This window comes from Sturnus vulgaris, chromosome Z (genome assembly GCF_052056855.1).
Source record: "Sturnus vulgaris isolate bStuVul1 chromosome Z, bStuVul1.hap1, whole genome shotgun sequence".
NCBI classification, from domain to species: Eukaryota; Metazoa; Chordata; class Aves; order Passeriformes; family Sturnidae; genus Sturnus; species Sturnus vulgaris.
In genome coordinates, this window is record NC_142283.1 from 46,520,774 (window position 1) to 46,534,784 (window position 14,011).

At 32.6% G+C, this 14,011-nt stretch overlaps 1 protein-coding gene across 4 annotated transcripts in view; it reads right to left on the reverse strand.

The window, feature by feature from the left end:
- VPS13A (vacuolar protein sorting 13 homolog A) overlaps positions 1-14,011 on the reverse strand; it is a 106,982-nt gene that overhangs the window by 12,262 nt on the left and 80,709 nt on the right. For 2 of the 4 annotated variants that reach the window (XM_014868795.2, XM_088157085.1), the window contains 14 exons: positions 13,277-13,423; positions 12,609-12,690; positions 11,269-11,338; positions 10,573-10,678; positions 10,089-10,202; positions 8,700-8,845; positions 8,502-8,583; positions 7,738-7,851; positions 7,232-7,307; positions 6,968-7,131; positions 6,588-6,633; positions 6,171-6,294; positions 5,153-5,267; positions 2,042-3,029 (listed from right to left, as the gene is read on the reverse strand). In XM_014868795.2, coding sequence (XP_014724281.2) covers positions 2,967-3,029; positions 5,153-5,267; positions 6,171-6,294; positions 6,588-6,633; positions 6,968-7,131; positions 7,232-7,307; positions 7,738-7,851; positions 8,502-8,583; positions 8,700-8,845; positions 10,089-10,202; positions 10,573-10,678; positions 11,269-11,338; positions 12,609-12,690; positions 13,277-13,423 — 1,449 coding nt within the window. In that variant the 3' untranslated portion in view covers positions 2,042-2,966. Of the gene's footprint in view, positions 1-2,041; positions 3,030-5,152; positions 5,268-6,170; positions 6,295-6,587; positions 6,634-6,967; positions 7,132-7,231; positions 7,308-7,737; positions 7,852-8,501; positions 8,584-8,699; positions 8,846-10,088; positions 10,203-10,572; positions 10,679-11,268; positions 11,339-12,608; positions 12,691-13,276; positions 13,424-14,011 lie in introns of those variants that run through there. The other 2 variants (XM_088157083.1, XM_088157082.1) reach the window with 1 other exon arrangement.

The window sequence follows — 14,011 nt, forward strand, 5'->3', positions numbered from 1 at the left end:
CTGAAACTGTCTAAAGTATCCCCTAGCACTGACTTATGTCTACACAGCATCTTGAGAAAACAAGATCACCAGAGAAGCCTGAACAAAATGGATTCACTGGATAACATCAAAGATAAAGAGCACAGCCAGTTATTCACCTCAGCAAGGAGGAAGTTACACAAGTCACTAGTAGAACTGAATTCTTGGGAAAAGGTGAATTGTCAATTTGTCAACAGCACAAAATTTAGTAATCTGAGACAAAAAGACGGCACTTAGATCTGGAGTTTTCAGGGACAGTACTAGACTTTAATTTCAAGTCAGCCTTTAAAAAGGGAAAGGATGCAGGAATTATGAAGCCAAAAGTTAAATTGTTAAAACAATTTAAATTGAAGAAAAAAACCTTGAAAATATTTTCTCTCTTTTTTGGTATGTTAAATTAAAATTCCTAAAAGAAAATAATCTCTAAATGTTTTGGGGTTTTAGTTCTGGGATTTTTTTCCATCCTGAAAGAACATCCATTTCTGCTATTAATTTTCACAGGTTTTTGTCCCATGACCTAAAGAGAAACTAAGTACTAATATCTCAGATGGTAAAATTTTTTGTTATCCAAATCCCCACATTCACAGATCCAATTCTTTTTCCATGTATATTCAGAGAAGCCTAGACTAAAGAGATTAACAAGTAAAATACTTGTACAAGACTACTATCTTTTCTATTAACACAAAAATTTCCAAAATAAAGAAATAGAACTATACTGCACCTAAGAGATAAAATATTCTAGGGCATATAAACTTATTTGCCAACTCCAACTGGCAAATTTTGTTAGTTTTGTTGGGCTTTTGTTTAAGTTAGCATTCTACAACCTTTTTATCCAGCAAGTAAAGAATGAACTCCTTTCAGTTACACTGCAGTGTAACTTGAATTAGTAATATCTGATGCAGAAATACTACCCTTCATGCCTAATTTTATCTCCACGTTATGCATAAACTTGTAGGACTGTAAGTTTAAAAAATTTAAAAGCTAGGTCAATTTTTGGTAAAAAAATTATTACATTTCTAAAGCTGTTTTAGAATAAGGAAGAAATATACTTTTTTCCCAAAATTCATTTTTTCTAGGAAAACTGGTAATTACAAAAGAAAAACAATTTTATAGGATAAAAAAAGAAATGCAGTAAAACAGCAAAAAAAAGATAACGTTAAGTAACATTATTCCAAATTTTCAAAATCCAGTAAAGTTAATTAAATGTCACAGTAACCTTTCCATTATGTTATACCTAACAATTTCTTCAACTTTCTGACATCATGGCTTTTTTCAGAACCAAAGAGCAAAATTATTTCTTATGTTCTTCAAGGAAATATAGGAGACCTATCTGTATCTGAAATATTCAAAATCCTTCCCACAGTGTTTCAGGCAGTAACACACTGCAATTCAGCCTTTCATCTGTTTCTGCAAGACATCCTCTTGAGGTGACAGCATTACAAAACAACTAGCAACACATGTCCTGTAGCAATCATAACCATCAGCAATTTCAGCTGAAACCATTTCCCTAATTTAGTTTGTCCCCCTTTTTCTCCATGACATTACAGGCAAAGGGTAATTGCCCAAGAGATCACACTATACAGCAATTTTTGAATGAACAGTGCCAGAATAAGCAATCTTAAAAAGTTTAATAGTTCTTCCCCCAGAATTTTGATAAATGGAAGTCAACAGACAATGAAAGACATAACATTACCTTGTTAAATATGCAAACATTTCAGAAGTTCTTATTGGTTTAGAGTAATGCTGACTGTTCAGATGGTGGCAGAAGAACTAATTCTCATTATAATACTTACCCGTAGAGAATTTTCTTTAAAGTGCAACACAAAAATCCAAATTTAGTAACAAACCACCAAAAAAAACCAAGAAAATTGTGCAAGCAATGAATAAAGAATAAATATTTCTGTTAAGAAACCAGAAACTTGTAAAGGTATTTGGTAGAATTTATAATACCAAATTGCAGTCGATCAGTATTCACACTCACCCTTCACCCCCCATATGTCTAGGTAAATAAAAAACTAAATACTTTTGCATATTACGTATGTTTTATTGCACAGCATCTTGAAGAACTGCTGGTATTCTTTACATCTGTCTTTGGTTTTTAATGGAGCTTAGTTCAGGGCTGGATTTTTAACTTTTTTTTGCTGCTATGAAAATAAAAATATTGGCTTATGAAACAAATAATTTATAATCAAAATAAATTTCAAAAATACATTGCTATTTCACATGTTTAAGGATACCAGAAAATACACAAAGTAAGTATTACAAAATTATAGAAAAGCAAATAATAAATGAAAAATTAAAAAGTTTATGATAATATTTCTTGAAAAATGTATGCATTTAATCTACTAACTACCTTTATAAACCATTAAGTGTTCTTACACTATCTAGTTCCAGGAAACATGAGAAACAATGTTGGAACAGAACAGATGAATCCATTTTAGATATACTTTAGACATGTTTATTGTTAAGAGGAAAAGCGGACAAAATACTTTTGAAATAGTAATTGAATAAAACAGTCAAACAGCATTTTAACACCAATAAGGACTGTACAAATCAGTAAAGTTTTACTAAACACATTTAAAGCAATAGTAAATAAACCCTGTTAAACACTTATATAAATGCAAAAATATTAAACACAGCTGATAAAAATACATCTGGAAATAAAGTCTAAGTCACGGGATTACTTATTTCTTCATATTATTCAATACTATTTTACCTAATGTCTGGTTTTATCTGTGAGACTATCTTTATTATATTATTTGCTTGTTTGCCTAGCACTCATCACCATACAGTTTATTATCCCCACATTTTTTTCACAGTTTAAGAAGTAAGAATTTAGTATCACAAAACCCCGATTTCTCAGCGGGAATTAGAGCAGCAACATTTAAAACGTAAAGGTCAAAAGAATGTAACAAAGGCCATGTATATCCATTACAATCCACGTTATCCTAACTGTCATCATCATCACTACTACTGTGAGCCATAATCCACTCTTTGTAGGCCTGCCTTTTCTGAAAGCATGGTAAGGGAAGAAGAAAGCAGAAGTATTAGTTTAAAAGTACTAGTTTGCCTGTCAAGTTTGTTAATGAAAGCAAAATAAAACCACAGAAAACAAAGAAATTCTGAAGTGATATTCTAAGTTTAGGGCACAGTATGAGCACACAAAATAACCTATATCCTATTTCCTTTGATCAGCATATACAATCTCTAAACCACCAGAAGAAGTTGCATTCCAACCTAACCCTGCAATCTTTTGAAAATCTATGATACAGTGACAACCGTGGGACTAGTCACCAGACCTGTATGCAAAGATGCATTGCAAAAGGGGAGAGAAATCTCTTTATCCATTAGAAAATATTATTCTATTCCAACTCCTTCAAATAGTAGACATGCAATATACTGACCCTCATGCAAAACAAAGTAACAGCTCTAGTACCACAAATATTAAGAACCAAAAACATTAGTATACTTAAGGGTTAAATCAAGACACCAAATATCCTATAGCAGAATTTAATATCTGGGGAAAAAAATAAGCAAATCCCTATTTTCTGATTTGACTGTCTACAGGGAGATCTGTCTACTCTGCTTAGAATTTTGAAAACATTTCTTGAAATGTAATTATGCCTTAGAATCATCAATAGCAAAAACTAAAATGAAGCTAACAATTCTTCCGTTTCAACTACTTTTACCTGGTACCTCCCATCACAAAATATCAAAGGCATTACAAACCTCAGTGTTTTTTAAGTTGGATAATTGAATGCACTGTATACAGCCATACAATACAGAAAAATTAGAATTACACGTTACATGGCAGATTTTTATAAAGGTTTCTCAGAAAAAAGACAGAATCATATAAATTTAAGAAGCAAAAGCAATGTAAAGTCAGGTCATTAGAGCTGACTGTTTGCTAGTATTTGCTTTAGCAATATACTTTAAAATAGATAAGGGGATGTTTTAAAATTTATTTTGTTAACAAAAAGAGGATAAAAATTAGTAACAAATTTATTCTGTCCACCAGTAGTAGTTTCTAACTACCAGGGGGCAGAGGGTAGTTAAGGCAATACTGCTTTATAACACCAGTTATAAACTGGAGAGCACAGGTTAAAGCCATCTCATCACAAGAAAGGCACAGGTATACTATTTATTATCAAAGCATTACATTACCAGTGAAGGAATAATGAACATAGCTAAGGTGCCCCCAACAGATCAATCATGTTCTATCAGAAAATGAATGACAAACTAATGAAATGCAGGAGAAACAGAAATAAGAGTGGACCTCAACATGGAACAAACAGCTGTGGCAGTCATCAAAATTAGTCATAAAATGCTCTCCAAAGGCTACTTCATTTTTATTTACTTCTCCAGAAAGGTTATTCTGGCATGACATTTTCATGGCACACTGTGAATCCTTCCCTGTGTATTTTTAAAACTGTTTAAATTTATACTATCACAAATTACTACTTTACTTGTAATAGTTGAACATTTCTAGAAAGAAGTTTTTATTTCTAACAAAAGGAAAAAACAGAAACTCAGTAAGCTGTGTGCGTCATACCTGAAATTATTCCCCTTTCTGAGGGGAATCTTTTGAGTCAAATTTGCTTAAATGGCAGATGAATCATTAAAAAGTAAGTGTTGTTCAGCATATACATCCTGCAAACAGTATTCCAGAACTGTTTATGTTCTTCCAATGGCTTCAGTATGACATAAATACAACTATTTCTAAGTGTCTTTAAAATGCTGTTTCACATAAAATTGAGACTTATAAGTAATTGTTTAAGCTATGTATTATAAAATTACTGAAAAAAAGGTGTATTTATCAACATTTTCCACAAAAAAAATTTAAAGGCATAAAACTTTTCATTTGCACATAAAAACCTTTTTCCTTTTTCAGAATGCTCTGTTCATAAAGTTTTACAGATATACTGATTTACTTTATGATGTCTTCCTCAAAAGTTGTAGCACAGCAGCCAAATCCCCAGTGCGGTTATATGCTTAAGAAATTAAATTAAATTTCTTCACTACTGAGTAACTAGATAAGAAATGGATGGGAATTTAAGAGGGAAATTCTAAAGTATTTATTTCTATGTAAGATGAGTTTAAATGTATGTCAAAATTTATCTTTCATTTTCTTCACCTGTAACATTTGACTTCCAGTTCCATCTCGTAATCTGTAAGGTCTAATAACACCATCTTCACCAAAGAAACGAGGTGGTCGCAGGCTTATCACATCTTCTGATGAATCTGCAGCCCTGACAAAACAGAAAATTTAAAATATATGTCAATATCTCTACTCAACTGTATTATTTAGCTAAGGAAATAAATTGTATATTTTGTATACAAAATTCAAGTACTTGTACAACAACTATTGTTGTCTATATACACACTTTTGCACTGTAACAGACATTACATGAAACAGTAACAGACTCAGAAATCTACTTCCGAGAATCACTATTATCAAATTAGATGGCACAGAGTAGCACACACCTGCAAATACTTAATTAGTGTCTAACTACTGTATTTCAAAACTTCAAAAGTAAAGACAACTGTACCATATAGAACTTTCACTTTGATATTTTTCTTGCATTTCTCTGCTAAAGAACTTAAACAGGAAAACAAAAGAGACTGGCTGGCATTCTTATGGTAACAGAAGTGATCCAACTCAGTAAGAACAGGGCCAGCAAACAATTGCATTTACAGTTACTAAGTGCCTCTTCAAAACACTGTCTCCTCCTTCAGCAATGAATTTGTTAAAGTGAGACTATCACAATATTTAAATGTATCTTAACATATTTCTGAGACTGGCATCATCTAGTAGTCTTGGAATTTATCTCATAAAGCAGTAACAGTATATAAAGTAATTTAAAACGCATCTGAGAAGTCCTTTTTTTCCTGCGTATTTGGGGTAAAAGTTAAAAATTATCAGTTGAAGGAAGTCTCATCGCTGAAATATTTAAATTACTATTTTCAGTAATGCTTAAAACGCCTGAGATTTGTGTCTGTGTTTTTAAAATTTTATCAAGTGTGTATTTTATTAAAGAGCCACCTATTTATTATGTAAACAACACAGAAGTGATACAAAGACACAAGGTACTACTAGTATTACTATCGTCTCTTTCATGCCACGTGATATTCTGTACATTTATTTTACTTACTTTTTAATACCCTGAAATGTACTGCTTGCCATATCTATGATTCCACCAGTGGGCCTAGCTACTGCTCCCACTAAGCCTTTTCCAACACCTTTGAAAAAACCAGCTGCTCCTTCCTCCTGAGCTCCTAAAAGCATTAAAAGCAGAAGATCATTATAAACCACCGAATTGTTCCTAAAATCTTAACAAGTTTTATTAGTATATTTATTTAATTTGCAGGTATATTTATTTAATTACAAATCTTATTTGTTACACAACTATGTATTCTCCACACTAAGTTCATAAAAACAACGTTTAAACTGTAAGTCAGCAGGAATAGAAAATCTTGACAAGGAGTTCGTAACTCTGATTTACAACAGCTCATCAAGTATCAAGAATTTACCACTGTGTGAACAGTTAACACATCAAGACCAAACTTACCTCTTATTGGCTTCGTAACTATTCCTGTTATGCCACTGACAAAACCCTACCAAGATAAACATAACAGACATTACAAATAGGCTTCCATATAGTATTTTTCATTTCTAACATCTTTCTTTCTACTTCATTGGTGAAAGGCCTCAAAGTACATGTGTTAGAAGTATTCTAGAATTCACTACAAGCTAAGAGAATCAGAGGCACCTGCTTCACAGTTTCTACTATCACTCAATTGTAGTTATATACCTGCCAAACCAAAATTAAAATTAAGAAACTAACAAAAAACTAGCTAAAAAAATTGAAAACTAAAAACTCTCTGGTGAACACAAGAGCCTGGTACTCTTGCCTGCACAAAAATAATTAATTTTTGTTTTCCTCCTTACAGAAACTAGTCCTTTTCCACCACGAGTGATACCCTCTCTCAGACCAGTGGGTTGTTTATTCATGGCTTCTCTCCTTTTTTGCTGGTAATCCTCATCCATAGTTATTGCAGCTACTCCTTTTGCCATAGCACCTGTGATTCTCGAGGCAGCTCCTGCTAATCCACCTATTGGAATATAAACCAAATTAAAATTCCAATGCAATTTACAAATACTCACCTCTGTTGTTTACTATTAGGCAAACTACCATACAGTGCTGAAACTTACCCACAGCTCCCCCTACGAGTGCTTTAAATCCTAGTGCCATTCCTTCTATAAATTCCTCAGGACCCTGGATGGCTCCCTATGAGAAAAAAAGAGTACATTAATGATGAGCTTTGATAGTGTGCATTATATACTTTTAAATCTTACAATTTTTATTGGGATTTATATGTAACAAAGAGGATAACAAGATGACACTGTGTGATAAAGTGCAAAAGCTCCCACAAAAGCTCCTGTGACAGAAGGACAGACAATTTTAGAATACTAATTAATTCCCTGGATTCTGATTATTTTGAAGGATTTATTTTAAGGTATGAACTGCAGGAAACAGCCCTTTGGAAGTTAAGTTAAATGGACTTCTCTGTCCTTTTTAAGCCCACTTGAGTTTTCCAGGCATTTTCACTTGGAATTTTCCATTCTAAATCTAAGTTTGAAACCAAAAAAGGTATCAATATAGATTTTCAATACAATGTATATCTATATACTTATGAAAGGGCGGTAGAGAATTTTACCTGGTATGGCTCATAGAAGAAAGCTTCTACTCCTTCAGACAAGCCTCTTATGAACCCAAATGGATTACCCAACACGTCAAGGCCAAGAATAAGAACATACATTTGTTTAATCGCCTAAAATGACAATAGATTTTTGTGAAAATATCTCCTATATTACACTGAAACAAAGGCAAACAATGTACTATCTCAGATTAGAACAGGTAAAGAAACATGAGTTCAATATAAAAACCTCAAAATCACACAGAAAAGTAGAAGTAGTTGTACTAAGAAAATGCGAAAATCAGTGAATAAACCACATTATGTCAGCCAAGAAAGAACAGTACTTAGAAGTATTTCAGTAGCCCCTTATTACTAATGATGAATGGATGGAAGAGGACTAATTCTTTATGCAAAGGTATTTTTGTTGGATTCTCTCCACTGGATGACAGGACTTTCAACAGTACACAAAAGCCAAGAAAGAACCATAATTCATATAGTAGCAATGTTCAAGAAAATGCATTAGTATTTTAATGCCAATCACAGTTCTATCAGTGCTCCATCGTGTTTGCTTTCCCTCTCTATTCCAGCAAGCTGTTTTGTTATCCATGACATTTGGCAAGGCAATAAAATTGTATTAATGAGTAATTGGTTTGTATGCATTTATTTAGCCTTTGTACATAGATACAAGGATGAAAGTACTTTTGTTTAGTTTAATAGAATCTAAGTGCATGGCAGCACTTTCAAAATATAAATTTATCAGAACACTGACATTTTCTTATTCTCACCTGTTTTGAATAATGCCTTACAACTGCTGATTGGAGCTGCTGTGTAGTACAGAAGTGATACTGGAGCTCAAAGAATGCCAACCTAAAAAAACAAAAGAGAGAAAAAGTATGTCCTTACTATGCAAATCAAAATAAAACAACTTACGCAATATTGGTACAGTTTTGTGAGTGATTTTTAAATTTGTACTTTTAACCTACTTAAAGAGAATATCTTGTACATCTGTAAGGGTGGCTCCTATACTCTTCAGCAGGAGATTCAAGGATTGAAATGGTATCAATTCATTCTTTCTTTCTTCTTTGTTACTATCTTCTCCACCCGTACTGAGTGAAAAGCTCAAGTGTAACTGAAGGAGAAAAACGAGATTGGGAAATAACATGGTTAGTTGTTAGATGTACAGTATTTGTATCTTTATAATGTTTTAGATGATTTAAAAATTGAGTTAAGACACTTCTAGTCTGACTGAAACTAGTCTGACTTTGTAACAGAATACACAAATACATAATGTAGGCCAAAATAGCCCATTGACATTTTAAGCCGAAATGAAGAATTTAAACTATCTTTAAGAAAACAAGAACTTCAAACTGTTTACTTACATTTTCAGAGAAGGTTTCTGGATTCTTTTAGCTATAATTTAGATTATTAACTCGTTTTCAAAACATTTAGTTTCTCTAAGTTATACCCAAAATCAAAGCAGACAGAAAATGACAACACAGCATATTCTCCAAGCAAGAATGTAACATAAAAGCTTGAGAACAAATAATTACTAACACAAGTTTTGCAGGGGCCAAATAACTACTGGAAATGCATAAAGGAAAAATCCTACCTGTGCACACTTGAAATAACCAAAGCATTTGTTTCAAAGAAATCAGACCAGAACAACATTCAGGAAATTGCTCTAATGGCCGTGGTGGCACAAAATGGTACAAATCTATCCAGCAGTTTTAAAAATCAGATTAAGGGAAGTCATGCCTGCTTCTGATTCTCTGAAGACAATGTCCCGCGACATTCATTATCTTATAACAGAGCTTAACTATAGCTCATTTCAATGTTACACAGCTCACCTTGCAGAATCATTGTCCCTCAGCGCATAATCACTAAAGATGAATCTTTTAGTAAAACTTCAAGCCCATTTATTCCACCCTATTTCCTCCCTGCAATTTTTCTTGTCAAATACAATTTCTAACATCTCACAAGATACTGCAAAGAGGTGAAACTCACTATCTTAAGAATTGTTATATAGTCGATAAAGTCCTAACACAGTTGTAATAATGTCAGCTACACACTAATCTCCTACCCTGGCTGTGTATGTTTTTTAGAAATTATGCCATTCTCCAATCCATAATACACTGTGTGTACACTAACTAGAGCATTTTTCAAGGAACTCTTAAATAATTATATGAAAAAAAATTACTTATAAAGAAAGTCATAGGAATGCAATAGTAAGTTAGGGGCAACAATGAAAATACTTTCCTAGCGCCCTTTTTTTTGATCAGCTGTTTTAATCTTTATTTCCATTGGCTACTATCCTGCACAAGACAAAAAATTTTCAGAGAACAAACTCAGTCTGTAATGCGGAAAAGGAATACCTTAATTGGAGAGATGTGGAAGTATTCATACAAGCTGATTTGTGATGTATCCATTGATGACACACTCATTAGTTCTTCTTGAAGAGATTCAACATCCTTTTTGAAAAGTTCTAGCTGTTAATGCATTTGAAAAAGATACTTCTTCAAAATTTGGAGTATAGAAAAACTACTAGTCATTTGTCACTGATACAATACACGACTAATACTACTTATACTCTCCTATGTACGAACTTCTCTCCTTGTCCATGTACCATATGGTTTAAAGCCTTCTTTGCATAGCATACAAAATGAGCATAAAGGAAACAGTCTATGTGTCTCCGGCAAAAGCAATGAAAAACCTCACAGCTTCACATTATTCCCAGATACACAGAAATTAATCATTGATATGGAATAAGAAAATAATTTTTAGGTTTTTTTAAATACAAGTTGAATAGTTACAAATTTAAAATCTATTTATCTTCAAGCAACAAAAGGTTTCTTCTACCTCTTGGTCACTTGGCACATCAGTCTGTGCAAAGAATTCACCAACTGCATACAGGAAGCCAAGATCTAATCTGAGATCCATCTCTTGAATCAGAACCTTAAAATACCTACACATGAAACAAAAAATAATTATTAAAGTGTTCCACAAAAACGCGTAACACTTAAAGCTTAGTATAGGGTATTTAGACCACTTACACAACTTCAGGTACTGGTTTTGGTGGGGGTTTTTTTGGTGTGGGTTTTGCTTTTGGGGGGTTGTTCAGTATGTTTGTATTTTGTGGTTGGTTTTCTTTTTTTATTTGTTTTGTGGTTTTTTGAGGGATTCATCATTGCTGGTGAAGCACAGGCTTCCCACTTAGGCGTCAGATAAACACATTTCCAAGTAAACAGAAGGATTTTAAACATACAGCAGCATTTAACACTGTATATAGCACCATTATACATAAGATTTTTTTCTAAATAAAGATGACTAAAAATACGCATTAAAAAGACATATAAAAATCCTTGCTTTACTCTTCAGTTATGTGGATAATAAAGGACACTGAGCTTTCATCTCTGTTGAAATGTTCTGAGTTTCCAAGACTGAGTTTGTGTGAAAATTACCTTTCATTATGTTAATCATCTATAATAAATTTAATTTTAAAGCTTGATTAATATACCAAATAGCAATAGAGACGGAACACGTCAAAATACTTACTTAATATGAGATATTTGTGAGTGTCCTGCAGTTCTCATGACAATACTGACATCAGTAAACGGTTTAGGAGCTATGAAGATGTCAAATAAAAAAGAGATCAGAACAGACTGTTACATGATATACATAACTTCCTAAGATTTTTTAATGAACATGTCATATACGTTCAGGGTTTTCTCAATCCTGTACAACAGGATTACATAATGGATATGACTGGCAAAAAACTAAGACAGGTAAAAGAGCAGGAACAGAAAGTAATAGGAAGACAAGGATGAAATGGAACATCAAAATGCTATTTAACTGAAAATGCTAATTTTCAGTTAAAAGCAAATTAATATTGATATAATCTTAGATTTATGTAATTTCTTTAGTCATGGAGTAAGATTTTCCAGTGGCTGGTACAAAAATGCAAACTGAACAAACAAAAAAGAATTCTGCGGATTCATGCACTGTAGCTTAAAACCAATTATATTTAGAATGAACAAGTGACATCCTACTAGCTTCAGAACAAAATTGCAAACAGTATTTTTTGTCTCAATCCAGAATCCTTTTTGATATTACCTGGGTTTTCCAAGTGATTTCAATGTGAAAAAATTAATTAAAGACTCCAGTTCATCACATAGTGTAGAGACATTGAGCTCTATGCTCCAAGCAATGGAGAAAGCTACCCAAAAACCATACAAAAACATAATTTGCCATCTGGAGAGCTTATAAATGGTGCCTCACTTAACAACTTTGATCTCAGGCACATTTATTTTCTTACTACTTAAGATTACTTCAGATAGGTTACTAGGTCATGCATTGCATGAGCTCCAGCAGTAGGGAAATAGTGGAAGACTACAGATGAGAAATGAATCCTCACTGCCCCAAAACTCCAAATGCAAGTAGCATAGAAGGAGTGCGACAGATTCACTACCATCAAAATTAAAGACTTATCTTATGAACAGAAAAGTTTTCTTATATATTAGTCAGCATTAAATTTTAGTGGTGGTCTGAACTGAAAACCTCTTTTTAAGCTTATGCAACTTTCATGTTATATGTTCTCCAAAATCAATGGAGTAAAGTGCCAAAAAAGATGCTCTTAAAAAGTATGATAATGACAAATAAAAGACAGTTTCTTTTCTTCTGTTAATTTTTAATTGTTGAAACAGTTTTCTGTATATCTTCTTTGTAGAGGTAACTGCTTCCTTATTGCTACCATTATTATTTTTATTATCTGTAATCAGAAAGCTCATGCAGACTTCACCTGTTAAACGTGATAAATCTGATAAAATGGTTAACTTCAGTACAAGCAAGTTATCTTGTTATTTTAAAAGGAAGGATTATGTTAAACTAAAACAAACCTGAATCCAAGGTGATGGACTTTGGAGGTTTAATAGGATAGAACACAAAGGGAAATATGGCTCCAGGAATCTGGTTTTGTATCTAGTAGGGGTAAGGACAGGACAAGGTGCAGCACATTAGCTTTTCAATAGTGAAATATTTTAAAATAAGGAAAAACTCTAGAGACATGATCATTACCTGTGGCCTTACACCAATCCAAATGGAGAAAAAAGCCACTACTTTACTTACAATATATTTATTTTCAAAATCTAATATCCAATTCTAATACTTTAGTAAAGCTTCTTTAAATTGGTAGTAATAAATGGTCCATAAAAGTTTTGCAAAGTATTTGTTTTTAAAATCTTGAGCATGGCAAGACAAGAAATTTCATGTCTCTTTCTTGCTTGTTATACAGAAATGCTCCAAGCAAAAGCAAGTAAGATGAATGTAAAATATTTTTTCTTAAGTCAAATTTAAGTCAATTTTTTTCATATGTCAATTTTTTAAAGTCATAGTTGTCTTCCTTTTTTCCCAAGAAGCATTTAAGTAGTATATTCAAAAACTGAGAAGCACTGATGCAAATTGAATTGAAAATATGAGAAATCCAAACAATTCTAGAAATTAACCCAAGTTTCCATAAAAGTTGCTCTTTCAGAATAAATAACAACTACTTTTTTAGATGACTCACTTGTATCCTGTAAATTTGAATTCTGAAAGACTTCTGATGTGCAGAGGAACTGTATTCCACCTTTAAAGCTGGCAGATAATTTCTTCTGATAGGAATCTCATTTGGCTGTTGAATTGTCATGTTCATTCCATTAGGAGTTAAACACACCTATTGAATTATTAAAGAGTGTTTTAAAATCTTGCTTTATAGAATATACTTAAAAATTTACATTTTTAACCAATATTGTAAAGCTCAGCAGTAGAAATTCTGCAGCTTTTAAGTTAGATGTCACAACTTCCCTTTATTTAAAGCAAACAAATTGCACCATAAATTTCAATAGAAATAACATTACAAAATGGTGCATTATTTGGGGGTTACTATCATTTAACACATAGCTATCTAGAGGAAAAACTGAACAGTGTAATGGACTATGAATGGCTGAGACAAAAACTGGATTATTTATCTATCCATTGTTTATTTTCCTATAGCACGTTTCTAGGGAGTGTCTAGAATTTTTCCACAGACAAGGACTGAGTATTTGGAGAACAATGTGCTTCTGCATTCCAGAATAATTTCTGAAATTTCATTTTCAATTTTATGTGGTTGAATGACAGCTAAATCATTCCACAACAAGCCCACTTAAAAAATACAGGATTTCAGGCAAAAACAAACAAACCAACCTCATATTAACATATTTACTGGTATAATATATGCACAAAATGCAAAGCTTCCTTAGTGTAGTTTTTATGCTTATGT